General features: G+C 36.1%; 1 protein-coding gene across 2 annotated transcripts; it reads right to left on the minus strand.

The window, feature by feature from the left end:
* Positions 1–8579: 8579 nt before the first annotated feature.
* Positions 8580–13953, minus strand: LOC113302459 (EKC/KEOPS complex subunit TPRKB-like). 2 transcript variants are annotated; one of them, XM_026551369.1, is made up of 8 exons: positions 13755–13952; positions 12372–12557; positions 11711–11838; positions 9632–9698; positions 9339–9461; positions 9173–9253; positions 8970–9056; positions 8580–8895 (listed from the first exon to the last, which is right to left on the minus strand). In XM_026551369.1, exons 3-8 carry the CDS (start codon positions 11776–11778, stop codon positions 8821–8823), a joined length of 501 nt encoding a protein of 166 aa, XP_026407154.1. In that variant the 5' UTR covers positions 11779–11838; positions 12372–12557; positions 13755–13952; the 3' UTR covers positions 8580–8820. The 2 variants fall into 2 exon arrangements, with proteins under 2 accessions (XP_026407154.1, XP_026407155.1); XM_026551370.1 differs by lacking the exon at positions 12372–12557 and having other exon boundaries at positions 13755–13953.
* Positions 13954–15760: the final 1807 nt, after the last annotated feature.

Here is a 15760-nt window from a genome sequence, read left to right on the forward strand (position 1 = left end):
TTCATACTCTTTTTCATCATCGCTTACAAACTCATAGTCACTATCTGCCTCAGGAGACACCTCGTCCTCTCTTACATTAAGTGGAGATACATTCACTGGAGAGAGAGAGTTTCTCAGAATGATCTGGTTAACTAGAGTCTGAGCTTCATCATGAGCATTGCGAAGAACTTCTTTCTCGATATTTCTGGCATTGATTTCCATGAAATTTTGAAGATATGCGAATATTCTTCGCGCTCGGTCCCGAGAGGCAGTGAGGGAAACCTCAAGATTTGTATAAGATATCTCCAGATTCACACGATCTTTACGAATTTTAGCTAAGTCAGACCTCAACTGGGAAATAGTGGATTGATTCGACTTTTCGGAGCCTGCAAAGAGAAATATAGGATCAATATTTGGAAACAAAATTCACATCAATAAGGTCAAAATAAATAAATAAAGAAGACAAGCAAAATAAGGCAGTCAACTCTAGCTGACTACCTTCGCATATTTTAGAAAATGCAAGAGTGTTATTGATGGAATTTTATATAATGGTAACAAGGTTGTCGTTCACTCGGACTTGATGAGATTGATTTTAAGAATTAATAAACTAAAATAAAAGAAAAATATATACAAAATATTGTCACAAGATGAAGAGAGTTACTGGGACTAGGATTTCGTTGAATTCATAAATAGGGTTCGATTTATTTATTCTCAACAATTAAAGCTCAATAAATAAAATTAACATGGACTCTGATTTTTCCAAGGTAGATTCTCAAAAGATTAGTTGTAAATCCTAAGCATGATATATCAAAACTAGAGCTGTCAAACGGGCAAGCTAGGGTCAACCCGGCCCTAGCTTGCCAACCCGTAATAGGGTTAGGGTCAACCCTAGCCCTAGTACTATTCACGAACAAGCTCAAAACCCCAACCCTAGCCCTAGACGGGTCAACACTGACGGGTTGGCGGGTTGGCTTGTTAATGTTATCAATTTAAAAATTAAATTTAAAATTTAGGATTGTTTAGGATTATTCATTTAGTAAAGGTCGAACCTAGGTCAATTTGGTGTTTAACTAGAAGCCCCACCACTGAGTTGTAAAGTGGACGTTTTTATTGCCACTTAATCAACGATATAGCCGGTTACGGCGCTTTAGTTTTCTTAGGCAGAGAACCCTAACATCAACTAAGCATTTTACTTTCTTTTTTTATCATTTTATAAGTTTAAATTAATGTGAGTAAGACTAACTCACTGTTTAAATTATGCTAGTCCTTTTATCAATTTAGGACATCCCGAATAAATATGTGATTGATGAATCTAAGTTGTAATTTAATTTATTGGTTGATTATTTAAAATCTAAAAATTGTTATATTTGTTTGGGTAGATCCAAAATTAGATTTATTTATTGATTTAAAATTAACTAATTCTAATATATGTTTGCAAATCATGGATTTTAAAGAGTTGGTGGGATTGAGGGATATATTTATTAATTTTGACGGGTAACCCGCGGATTGGCCCTTGCCCGGCTTGTTTTCTAGTAGGGTTGTATATGCCAACCCTAACCCGGCCCGTTTAGACAACAAGCCAAGCCGGGCCGGGTTGAAACAAGCCGGGTTAGGGTCAACCCGCAAGCCGGGTTATAAATTGACAGCTCTAATCAAAACATTTAAGCTAAGCATACTTCATCAAATTAAATGACAACCAATTAATTCAAATCATATTTCAATTAAAATTAATGCAAAATTCTTAAAAAGAATTAAATAATTTTACCCATGTATGACACTCGTCTTCCTCCGTCGTCCCAGTGTTGGGAATTAGCTCATCACGTCGAAAACACACTTAAAATATTTATTCATGGCTCGAAAAGTGGTTTACAAATGATGAAAATGTGATAAAATTATTAAAGCAATGATTTTCTTTTCTCTCCCAAAACTCCTCCCAAATGTGCTCTCTAGCTCTCTATTTATACACACAAATACACATCACTCAAATATATTCTTCCATAACTCCAAAATCTTCTTCTTTTTAATTAAAAAATATCTTCAGGAATTTTTCCTTCTCTTTATTCTATATATGTCTTTACTAAACCCATATCTTCTTTAATTCGCAGAATAAAATCCAAGATAAAATCTTTTAAGGATATCTTTCTTGTTTAATACAAGATAACTTCCTTTTTCTTCAAAACTACATGTTTGTAAGGCAAGAAGATATTCTTATCTTAAAGATAATAAATCCTTTATCGTTGAAACCAAATTTCCCCCCAATTTTTCTTTTCAAATTAAGGAAGAAGATGGAACCCCATTAACCAGTAATGGGATGCGATTAGCAGTTGGCTCCCTGGGGTGCCCTTTATCAGTTAGGTGCCCCTTATCCAAAACTGAGAGTCTGAATAACATGTGTCCTCCGGGTGCCTATACCAACTTTTCGGGCCGAATTTTCCAAAAATACCTACAAACACATAAAACACCATAATAAGTAGAAAATCGAGTACCAACAATACTGAAAATTGAGGACAATTCGGTCACAAAAATGTGTCTATCAGTTATTCTTCATACTTTCCATATCCTTATCAAAATCATCACCGACTGAACCATTGAGACGGGATCGAATCTTCTTTTCATCAGCAGAGAGGGAACTTTTTTTTTTAAGGACCTCATGAGAATGCTTCAATTGATCATATTGTTCTTGAAGCTGGTTCATCTTCACAGTCAAGTTTATTTTACTTTGGATGATTTTTTCATTCTGGGTATTTAATTCCGTAAATGATGCTTCGTGCTGAACCTTTAGTGAACGAAGAGATTGTTCTCGATCATCATTTATTTTCTGAATAATTGAGTATTGATGCTAAAACATTATTTCCTTCTTTAGAAAGGAGCGTTTCTCCATATAAATACCATGGTTTTCTTCCGACAAGGTTTGATATCTTAAATCAGCACCATACAAAAATTTAGATAAGTGGGAAATCTGAGCGCTTAAAATTTCAATCTCTCTAGTAAGATGACTATTTTCATGAGTTATATTGTTAATCTGGTTAAGCGAGTATGAATGTTGGTTATTTAATTGATTTAATTGAATCTGCAACTTCTTTTTATTCGCACGGGTGTCTTCAGCAAGAAATTGAAAAGTGAATCTCTCTGCAATTCGCTTCTGGTTTAAATTGTAATAAATGCATGAACAAGTTTAAAAGAAGTGAATAAGCGAAGAAATGCATTATAAGATACAATAAATAAAGAGAAACAATACCTTTAAGTTTTTGGTTTTCGTTGTGAAGACCTTCAGAGTCAAGAATTGGGACCTGGAGCTTTCCTTTCAACCTACTAACCTCCTTTTGTAGAAGAGTATTCTGGTGCGAAAGTTTTGACTGGGAACAACTAGATTCTAAAATCATTCGACGGTGAGATTCCTGAAAAAGAAAGAGGATAAGGATAAGTAATTAAAATATTATGATCAAAAAAAAAAATACAAGAGGCACTTACCAAGACATCTAGAGCAGTATGAAAGCTTGGATCAATTTGAGGATGGATCTCATCCCTAGTAGCTTTATCAGAAGGAAATCCGCATAGCAATTTACTCAAAGCGGAACAAATGCGGAGTTGGTGAGGATCATTAGTAGACGATTGGGCAGAATTGATGATGCCAAGAAAAGTTTGAGAAGCAAATCTTACACTATCTAAAGCTTTCTTATCCAGAGAAAGGGGTTCCAATAAGAAAGAGGAAGATGAATAAGGGGAAACAGAAATAGAATGAGAAGGAATGGTGAAATTCACAGAGTAAGGAATATCCGTATTATTCTGTATAGTATCAGTGTTTGCGAGCAAAGGAGTGTTCGCAAAGGTTGAAATAGTTTGAACAGCATCCGAAGAAACCCAAGAGGCAGAAACAGGGGTATCCTTTATTCCTTGATCATCAATTTTCTCTTCGGGAGGAAAGATTTCTTCGAGAGTAACGGAAAGATTCGCATGAGTGGGGTGAGTATTAGTTTGAGCTGTATTTTCGATAGCCGTTGGAGGGGTGACGTTCACAACACCAAATTCAGGAATAGAAATATTTGATTTAAGAGTTGTAGGTTTGCGAATTCTCTTAAGCTTCGGTCCCTTTCCACCGCCCATCTCACAATCGCAATCCTGCGGAAACAACAAAGATAAGAAATAGAGGCAACAATATTGTTTGATAAAAAATAAGATATTTCTTACTCCTTTGTTGTGCGAAGTCTTCCTCTTGAGAGATTCTTTGTCTTTGGTGTCTGAAGAGGATTTAGGGTTAGAAACGGTTATTTTGAGGCCGCCCGAGGATGAATTTTTCCTGCAAACAGTATGGAAATTAAGTTAATTATAAGATCAACAATCATGATTGAGATTAGCAATTATAATCAATAATATGATTATCAGAAGAACGAGAGGTTGATTTTGATAGAGTATGCAAACCTTGAGTTAAGATCCATGAAGATAATAGTGAAAGAACAGCAACAGCAGTAAATCAGAGAAGCAATAACAGAAAGATGAAATAGTCTCGAAGAAGTTGGAAAGAAAAAACGAAATCAGAAGAGAAGAAGAAGTTATTTCTCTAAAATAAATCGATAAATAGGTAAAAGAGATGACCGGTTAGAAACAGGCTATATCGGTAAAAAGTAGAAGAATTGACACGTGCAGATAAATAGGATAATTGCGGAAAAATGTCGGTAAGACAAAATAAACATGTGCGATAATTTGGATCTCAAGTTTCTCATATCGCTCACTTTGTAAATAGAACGACATGAAAAGAGGCAAAATGTAGGAGTGAAATATCGCACATTCATTACGTATGCGAAACAAAGATCATCTAACACAAGCGAAGATCATCGCACATAGCAAAATTGAGATGACGTATTTGGTGATGTCAGCACAGTCACGAGTAAACTGTGATGATCTGTGCGAAGTGTAAAGTGTGCGAAGTTGAGTGAACGTATATGAGCGACTGTAACGCACAGTGATTCCGAAAATAAGGGATCTATTAGCTGTCATCCATTATGTAAAATCCTATATAAAGGGAAGGGCTATCATGTAATGGGAGAGATCTCTGAGAGTGTGTTAGACAAGAAATTAGGAGAGAGAAAGTTTGTTTAGAGAGCAAGTAAAGTCTTTTATTATCTTGCATCCAACTTAAGATTCTAATGAGTAAATGAATAATTTTCACCATGATTTCTTAGTGTATTGTTAGATACTTGTATGGATGTGGTTATAGGATTTTCTGCAACTACATGTTTTTCTTTTGCTTTTAGGTGTATTCGTTGTCTTTCCTTTTGGTCGGAGTTAGTTTGTATCTTGTGTTCATGCTATGTGAACATTTTCTCTTTTCTTAATAAATTTATTTATCGATCAAAAAAAAAAACCGATACTGAATTCGAAGACGTATTATGATAAGTCTAATAAAAGGATATTACCAAGGTGGATTTATAAAAAAGAATTATTGGCTTATAATGAAGAAACTTTTAAATTGAATTGTGAGACGATGCTGAAAGTAATGCATAAGCCACCCAAGGATTTTGAGTTTTTCGTGGAACAACATTTTCGTGACCGTACCCATACCATTCTACGAGCATGTCTTGTATATCGACAGAGAAAAGGTTGGTGGTCTTATCCAAGATGATGATTCTTCTTCATCAGATGCTTCCTCTGTCTGCTCGACCACAGGTGACCAATATGATTCTTCTACCATACCTGACTATGATTCTTCATCATCAGATGCTTCCACTATCGGCTCGACCATAGTATCGTCACCTAAACCGAGGAGAAAAAAATAGTATCGTCAACTAAAGTGGTGACCTCTGAATCATTGTTACCTTCTAAAGCCGTCACCTTAAAATCGAAGAAGAATACTCGAGGTGGTACAGATGATCTATTTGCGAGATTTTATCAAGCATTGCCTTATAATGGCGTCACCTCAAAGTCATCGTTACCTTCTAAAGCCGTCGCCTCAAAATCCAAGAATTTTCAAGGTGTTACGGAAGATCTATATGCGAGATTTTTTCAAGCATTCAAAATGAATGGGTCTACTTTGGAGTACTTTCTTGCTTCTTACTAGAGCTACAAGAAGCAAAGGATTTGAAGGTTAAGAAGAATCAAGTAATTGGCAGGCTGAGCATTCTAGTTCTAGAGTTTCTTACATACCAAGAGTTTTGTTTGTCCAGTAGGATATTCAGTTCATTTATGTTTTTCTATTAATTTGTTTTTTTATAACGAAATGGAGATTGTATTTAAAAAAAAAAGGTAGAAAGATCTTACCATAAACAATAATACAGAGCGATGTCCAAACGTAACCTGGTGCTGTTTTATTTACACATGAGCCATATGCATCACCTTTTCTAGCTAAACTTACTTGCTCATGATGCAACACAGCTGAAAATGGGGATTATGGTGAGTAGAAAATCAGAATCCTTGCTTACCTCCTCCCTCCAAAACTGCTGCCAATAATTCTTGCTTTTTGTTTTTACTTGTCCAGAAATTAAAGGTTAGTGCTAGAAAAGGCATGCAAAGAGTCACTATCATGTACGGCAGGCATTTAACTAACTTTTCGATGATTTTTCTTGATATTCTGTCGACTCTCTGTATATCCAAACCAAGCTTACATCATGCTTGTCGAGTCTCTTTCACCCCTCAAAAAATGGGATGAAAATGGCTTTTTACAAATATCAATGGTCATACCGTACCATGCTTCTGAAACGGTTTCAAATCGTCTTACCGTACTGTTTCAAGTCAAAATCTCTCGGGTTTGACTTTGCTAGGGAGAATGGAACACTTGGCAACCAAACAAAGGAATGAGTCTAAAGAAGAGTATATTCATAGCATTCGAATAAAATGGGAATGGAATTTAAATAATAGGGAGGGAAACCCACCTTCCCCAAAACATAACAAGAAACAAACTATCAGTACCAAATGGAAAACTTACTCAAAGTCAATGGGTTAATGTTCAACCTACTGAGGCCTCAGCTGAAGACTAGGTTCCTTACAGGAAACTAGATCAATAAGAGAGGTCATGACTCATGACAACTTTTCTATAGGCAAAAACAAATGAGGATTAGGACATGCACGGTACAAATGGAGGACATAAAGTTCGTCAAGCAAGTTAACTGGATCTATTTTCAGAATTATTTCAGAATATACTTATCATGTAAACTCCTAAGACAACGTGAATTGCTTGGCAATGGGATTTCGGAACCCTAGTAAAATACGCGGCCCTACTTCCTAAATTTGATTCGAATTTCCCTTCTCATTTAAGAATCCTTATCCTACTAGGATATATATTCCGGATCCGGAGGGTAATTTTTATCTATCTATATATATATATATAAACACTCAATCTCTTATATTTTCTCCACAACACAAACAAAAGATAGCAAGATCATACCATGAGTTGCAAAAACCAATTTCTTAAGAAAGATTACTCTTCTTCTCTGGTTCCATATTGGGTTTTCACCTTCTTCTTATAGAATCATCATACAACAACAATCCTTTTCTCACTTTCTTTCTCTCTAAACATACAAGATCATCCGTCCCTCTTTTGTCCAGCAAACAAAGGTTTTCACAGTTTTTTGTCATCTGAAATATAAGATGTGTGGAGGTAAGGATCACCATCATGTTCCAAGAGGATGTGTAGCAATATTAGTTGGTCAAAAAGAAGAAAGATTTGTAATCCCAGCTACGTACTTGAATCACCCAAAGTTCAAGATTCTACTGAAAGAAGCTGAAGAAGTATATGGGTTTCGTCACAAAGGGATCATAACTTTACCTTGTGATGTCGGCCAGTTCCTTAACGTGCAAGGTTTGATTGAACAGGAGATCATGTCAACTACATGCTCACGCCGCCACCACAACCTCCACCAGCATCAAAACAACCATGGCCACCACCACTTTCTCAGCGTTAGCTGTTTCAAAGCGCTTGAAGATTGATTAATTCTTGATTGATGTAAATATTCTTTTCTTTTTTTTTTCTTTTTTTTTTTGAATTTGGAAATTTCATTGATTTGTTAGTTTGATGATGACGAAAAATATTATGGTACATTAATTGTTATTGATTTTAGTTGAATTAGTATTGATTGAAATATATTTTTTTAGTTTAAAGTCGTGTATACGTCTTCTTTTTTCTTATGGTCATATGCACAATTGGAAGTCGTAATGTGGTTGAATGCAAGTATTTGCTGCATCTCTTGGAATAATATTCATGAAAGATGTGCAGCAGATTTCACGATGCATAGATTTGTTTGATGTGAAAAGTAGTTTTTTTCTAGTTGCAAATTTGTTTCTTTTGTTTCAAGGGTTTGTTCTGATTTTACAAGAGCGTCAACGAGTTGTTATGTTGCACTACATCCGAATGTCAAAGGTATGAAATGGAGAGTATTTTAGGAAAAAAGAATGTTTCAGAATCAAACTCTAAAGCTCAAGATATAGACATATCCAAGAAACTATGGGATTTCAGCATGAAAGTAATCGAAAAGTGATGGTTATGAGTCTGTCTTGTGTTGCATGCAAAAGAATTACTTCAAATGAATAGAAACTTCACATCTAGCCTAAAGGGGTTCTTTGTACATTGCTCTTGTACAGAAAATTTCATGTGAAAGATGATGTTTCTCTGGTAATCGAATCAACTAACCTCGGAACTTCACTATTAAGAACCAACAAATCTTTAGAGTTTAGTTTTAGCAGAGCTGATAAGTTTACAAGTTTTCAAATAACAAAGTCTTTCATCTTCACCCCTGTTTGTTAGTTTACAAACAATTGATAATTGGGGACAGAAAGACACCTAGAAAAGATAGCAAGGATCGTTTTTAAACTAGAGAACCCCTCTTAAGGGTGTCCTCCTCACAAGGCATCTCATGCAGCGATTCGACATGTGATGGCATCTGCAAGTGTTGATATTCCAAGTTCCAGACCAGATATTTTGAAGTGCTGAGAAGATCGGAGTATTAGTAGATTCAAAAAAACGTGGATCTACGTATTAGTGAAGCTACAAAGTTACACACCTTCTGGATTTGGGCGTTGTTTGCTCCTGTTGCCAACTCTTCCAAGTCAATCTCTTTCCCATCTATAAGCTTGTCAACAGCTTTCATCTAAGTATAGCAGTATCAGTGTCAAGATGATCACTAGTGATATTACTATAAATGCCAAGAGTAGAAGTTTGACGAAGTGGTGCAACATTTATGACAGAATAGAGTGGTCCTTTTACCTCATCAGGAGAAGCAAACTGGGCAGCAAGAACATAGGTAGTGGATTCGGAGATACCACATCTTTTCAGTGATTCCGTGATCTAGAATTATAAAAGGATTCCGATGTCAAAACTCTAATAGAATGCGAGAGATAAAAAGAATAAGTCTATTAGGGAAAGCGGGTACATGCTTAGATCCTGAGTAGTTGAAGACGAGCTCAGAATGAACAGTACGTGTGGTCAGTGAGTCTCTTGATTTGGCAATAAGAGTCTTCTGCGCAGCTGCTAGGAGGGGAAAAATATCCGGTATCTGCTCATTTAATGATAATTACATACCAGACAAGCATGGACAAAAATAATATTTATAAGAAAGGACCATGGTAATAGTGAACACTGAAGAAATGCATTAAGAAAATAATATTTATAAGAAATGCATTGACAAAAATAATAATATTAACAAAACTGGGCAGCAGATCTTACAAGTGATGCATTAAGAAATGCTACTTCGGGATCTAGTGTTCCAGCGTGCATCAAATTTAGGAGTTCCCTGCCAGAATTCAAGTTTATTAGTCCCTTCTGCACCTTTTTCTTTACAAGATTATATGATATAGAAAGCCAAAGGCATCCAGCTCAAAGATGCAAAAAGTGGTTTCCTGGGGTTCTCAAACGCGGCCCTTGCCTTGCACTACTGCAAGGGCCTGGCACACCCTTACCAAAAAATAAAATAAGAAATAAAAGGAGAAGTAAGGCCTGATTAGCGAAACTTATGCAAGTCCTTTATTTCGCAAGGAAGGACTCGTAGGATTAGCATACATGAAAAATTCAGATGGCAAGAATAACTGATTCACATAAAAACGTTGAGTAACCTTTATTGTACATATGTATTAAGCGTGTTAAACTTCATACGACACTATAAAGAGACTTTACCAGCAATTCGTAATGTACAAGAAAGGATACCGGGAGTTCCGCAAGCCTAAAACATGAACCCTACTCTGTTGCAACACTTCTGGAACTTAAAAAGTTCAGATAAAATTATCCTTTCTGACATTTTTTTTGTTACAAATCCAACATCTCCTAGCTCTTGCGACATATACTTCCTATTTACCAGGAGTTTCCAATTAGAATTATGAACACTAAGTTGTTATCAAGCTGCAACACACTATCATTAAAGTACATCTTGGTCAACATGACGATTTGCCTCAATACACAACAGAAAAAGTATAGGCTATTAAACACCCAATCTTCCAACACAACCATCGCAAACAAAGTTCTTTTTCGGAAAAAAAAATAATTTGAAACTGTGAAATATTAGTATGGGCTTTACTTCCTTATCCTACTCTACAGGTCCTACCTTATTCTGGAAATGTTTTCTTAGACCATACAACTTCTGGATGAATTCAGACAAAGAAGGAAAATCTCTAACTATTGCAGCTATTAGAACATTTGGAAAGAGAGACGCAATAGGATCTTTTAGGAAAATGCAACTAACTCACTCATAACTTCCTTGTCTATTGAGAGACATCTGATCTTCTGGGACAAATTGGTTACAGGACGGCTTAATATATAAGTCTAGTGTATCTGTTCTGCAAGGAAAAAAAGGGCAGAGAACTTGGCTACTTCCTCATATCCTTGATGATTCTTAGATACTGACTAAAAGTGGGTATCATTTTTTATTGAGAGCCGACACACGTACTTGCCACTGAGGTGCAGCAGGACCAATAATGTGAAGGAAAACCAGGAGAAGCTGAAGCACTAGCTTTAGTACAAGCTGTTCAGAGTAGCTTCAGGGGAGCAAATCTGAATAACTTCTACGTCCAGGGTGACTGTGAGAGGACTCAACACAATGTCAAATGGAAATTTATTAACTATTTTGAAGCAAGTGACTCAAATTCAGCAAAATGTCAATCTTTTTTGGGAATCGCTTCCGTTTACCAAATTGAAAAGCTGCTGCTGATGCTTTAACCAGAAAAGGACGAACTTTTGTAAATGAACCAATCTTGTTTTCCTATATTTTGTATCACTATATAGCAGTAGGCAGATCTAATGGTCATATGTATTCTTCAGAAAACTCTACTGTAAACTATGTCACTCAAGGAAGAGATAGGGGTAGGCACTGGGGTTTTGACCCTATAGGGAGGCCGCAATGGATGACTCTATCCTCTCACTGGTTTTTAGCAAAGTCCTTTTGTTCTCCAAAGATAAATCAAAATTGCAAAATTAGATAGCGATTCAATTGACATAGGGAACCAAGTATTGAGGACATACACAAAACAGAACGGAACAAACAAAATACCCAAAATCAAACCTTAATTCTAGAGTTATAGAGGAAGATAAAAGGGTAAAATTTTGTCCAGGCGAATATGAAGCGCATGGATACAAGTTATGCCTTGGAATGAAAGACAATTCCGAAATCGCTTTGCTACGAACAAGGAAGACCTAATTACTACAACAATAAAGTTCCATGCTTTATCACTCCGCAAGTAAGAGTAGTTATTTAACAAATATCAATTGGTTACATCACATAAATATACACAGAGAAGTAGAGACTAGAGAAAATACTTGGAATTGGTAACGTCTTTGTAAAGGGCGAGAGAAAGAGAGGTTCCACCCACATCGTATGATTTCATGGCTGATTCTTTCGATTACTGATGAGATGCAGTACTTATTTTGGGAGTTTGTTGATTTTCCTAAGTGACAAACAGAACAACAAGTGAATTAGTCAGATAAATCAGTTTCAATAAGTCTGCAATTACTCCGTTATAGTTCTCAACTTATTGCAATGGAAGACCAACAGGAAATGGATAACCCTTCACTTCATGTTACTGGGCTCATGAAATTTCAAGCCATACAAATAAAAATTAATCTACAATCATGGCGAACAATACAGATCAAAGTAGAAACTCTTACTCTGAGTCAGGGGTGGAGCCAGGATTTTAAGAAAGGAGGTGAAGAAAAACACACGGCAAAACAAAAAAACAAGCAAAAAAAATTTTTTCATTGCACGACAAAGATTATGTTACAGTCACATAATAATGGTTAATAGCAACTAAATCACAATACACAACCTCAGCCACAAATGTCAAAGACTTTATGTGAAGATAACTAATGTCGATCGATAACTTTCTACTACAGATTACATTCAAACTTGTAAGCAACATCAAAGTTATTCATCTAATTTTAGCTCAGCTATTTTACTATTCACATCGACACTAAACTTTACCTTAATCAAGTCGCCAGCGAAGTTGATAACTAATGGTGGAGCATCTGTAGAAGGAGCAGCTGTAGAAAATTAGGCTCTACACTCGACTATATTCTGCAACTCTGATACAAACAAAATGGTCGTTGGGTGCTAGAAACTGAAGGTACTTGTTGTGGACCAGTAGTTATCTTTCTCTTGATCACAAGCCTATTCATACATGAACAAAGATGAAGATAATTAAATTATCAAACATAAATTAAGAATACAATCCTAATTTTAGATTCAAAAGAATAAATTTGACTAAACACCAGTTAAGAAGAAATAATAAATACTCAATCTCTTGATTTTGCATATAAAACAAATTAATCTAAAACCACCAAAAATTTAACATGAGCCTTAATTCAGTTTAGATCAAAATCTCCAAAATCAAATTGAAACAAACACATCTGATTAACATCAGTTAGGAAGAAACAATAAATTCCCAAACACTTAATTTTCATCTCAAGACGAATTAATCTAAAACCACCAAAAATTTAACATGAACCCTAAATTTAAACTCCACAATAAATTGAGGAGCTACCTGGTCCTGGTGATGTAATCTATAATGATCAATTACACTAGCAACATACTCGTGATGTAATTGAGAAAAGAAAAAACATACTCGTGATCTAAAATCCCAACGTTTGCATCCACTTAAAGTCCAACGTTTGAACAAGAAAGGTGCAAACATTGGATTTTAAGGGGGTGCAAACATTGGTATTTTAGGGGGTACAGCAGACCTTATATCTTTTTTATTTTCTTGGCTTGAAAAACGGAAGACCTAGTATGGATTTTAAAAACCAAGGGGGTGCAATTGCCAAGGGTTGGCTCCACTCCTGCTCTGAGTGATCACTTAGTGCAAAGTGCACACAACCTAAGTTACCTAATTCCAAACCAGAACTTACAAATTTAAAGTGAATTAACCTTATTATACATGGACAATATACACATTTCTGGTTAGCTGAAATTTCAGTAGCTTGTTACTCTCTCCAAAGCACTTAAACATCTTATAAAACAAAAACAATAAACATGGACTGATGCACACATACAAACAGGATAAGCAGTTACACCGACATCACAGTATTTTTCACAATTTCTTTCTAAGATACAAGCTACAACAAACATGGAAAGAAAGATGTCATAAGCCTATATAAAATTCCAAACAAAACTCAGTCAATTATTTACACAAACACTTACTGGACATCAAGTTACCAAGCAATCCCAAACTCAAAATAATCCAAACCCAATAACAAATTTCCAGAAAGATTCAACCTTACCCACATAATGAGACCAATAGAGTCTGAACTAAAAAAAGAAAACAATGAATTTGAACTAAAAAACACGAATAGAGTTTCGAAAACTTACTTATATTTCCTTCCTTTTCACTGTTAAGTCACTATTCAACCTCGGTAAGAGATTAACAGAATTCAAAGAAGAAAAAGAACCCTTGAGACGAGTCCAAATCGAACAGAAAAATAGCTAATCTCCTCTAACAGCTGAAGAACACAAACAAACTAAACCCTAGATTCTCCTCTCTAATTTTCCCGCGGCCTGTTATAATGAGAGAATATTTATCGTAATGATAACCAATACGAACCGTTGATTAGGATGGTTGTTTGCCGAAGATGATGAAATGTTTATCGTACATGTGTTTCTTGATTAATTGAGCAAGGAAATTTGTAATGGACCCGACTAAGACTTCTCTAATTTTTCAGGGTGTTCAAAGATGGGTGAGCGCCTAATTGGTATCACCCGCTACTAGTCCAATAGTGGATCTCAGATTTTCATGAGCTTTTGATAAAGTACCCATACTTTTCACTTTACACTAAAAAAGTGTCCCTATTTTTTTGAAATTTGTTAAAGTACTCTTACCTTGGTCGTTTTATTCAAAAAACGGTTAACGACAGTTAGCAGTTGTTAACGCTTAGGTGGCAGGGTCAAAATGTCCAGAAAACCCTTCTTCCTAAGTAGAGTTGGATTTTCTAGAATCACCGATATGAAACGCTGAATCGAGTATAGTCCCAGCCATAATGGCTCCTTCTTCTGCTGCTCCAAATCAACTCTACTTATTCTTGCAACACCACGCTCTACAGTACAAACCAGTCCACCTCATTCATTCACCTGCAACTCCTAGCTCTTACCATTGTTGATGGTTTTAACTTCTTCTTTTCTCACCAACTGCCGAAACTCATCTCAACATCCATCTGCAACATTAACTTCTCTTGCTGTAACTTCTTGTATTCAAAGCCATCTTATACTCCATGTACTGCAAAGCATAACCTGACTACCACCAACAGCTGCTCATTTACACATCACCACTGGATACTACATGCAATTGCACCCTCTCAACACACAATTCATCCATTAACTTCTCTTGCTGTAACTTTTTTTATTCAAAGCCATCTTGTGACTCTCACTGCATCGCAAACCCATTTAGTTCAGCTAACACTTCAAGAAGCAACAACAACATCCGCACAACCTAGTATTCATCTACTTCCCTTGCCAGTCTCTTCTAGACATTACAACTTCATGAAACACCTAGCACCACAACAAATTTCCGGCAACAACCCATTTCTCCTCTACCTCATGTCATACTTCTCTACAGTATATCCACCTCCTGTGACCTAAGCATACATCTAAGCAGCCGCCTGCAATATCATCTCAGGCCACCTGCACTCACCAGAACAACAACAGCATCAACTCCATGGTTCGAACCCTTCTCTCAACATCTTCTGTGGATCTCAACCACCATCTTATCCACAGCAGCACCATTATCATATTTTATGTTTTCTAGCTCCAGTTCTTTCAATCTCATCAAATTCTGCCATCAACAAATACAGCTCAAACCATGTAAAACAATCCACCAGCACCATGGCAAACAACCATAAAACTTGTATGAGCCGCTTTAACCTGCAATTTCACATTCATTCACAACCCGTAATCATTCAATCAAACACAGTTTTCATTATCATCAACATCATTAATTCAACTAAGTTTCGATCTTGAAACTCCATCAAATACATCATTTTGAACCCAATTCAGCCTGCAAACTTGGGCTACAACCACCACACAAAATCGACCTGCTGATTAACCCAAACACCCAACAGAATCCGCGGCATCAATAGCTCAAATTCTTCCCTTTGTCTGGTCCAAAATACTAACAGATTCACTCTATCTTTCTTTTTCTTCACAGCTGAAACGACTTCGCATCCTCCTCTTAATCGAGTGAATTTCATGTCTTCAACTATATCCCATATCAAAATAAGATCCCCAACTTCTGCTCATTTCCCATTCACAAATTTTACCCAAAATCCACCCACTTTAACCACTTACGTCTCTTCCCCTTGTTGGCTTCAGAAGAACTCGCCCTT

Source organism: Papaver somniferum, chromosome 8, assembly GCF_003573695.1.
Source record: "Papaver somniferum cultivar HN1 chromosome 8, ASM357369v1, whole genome shotgun sequence".
NCBI lineage: Eukaryota > Viridiplantae > Streptophyta > Magnoliopsida > Ranunculales > Papaveraceae > Papaver > Papaver somniferum.

Coding starts and splice junctions, on each gene's coding strand:
- LOC113302459 (XM_026551370.1), bottom strand. CDS start 11,778: ATGAAATCATACGATGTGGGTGGAACCTCTCTTTCTCTCGCCCTTTAC. Junction 9,699..11,710: donor AAAGACGTTACCAATTCCAA/GTATTTTCTCTA, acceptor GAATTCTGGCAG/GGAACTCCTAAATTTGATGC. Junction 8,896..8,969: donor ACAACGCCCAAATCCAGAAG/GTGTGTAACTTT, acceptor CGATCTTCTCAG/CACTTCAAAATATCTGGTCT.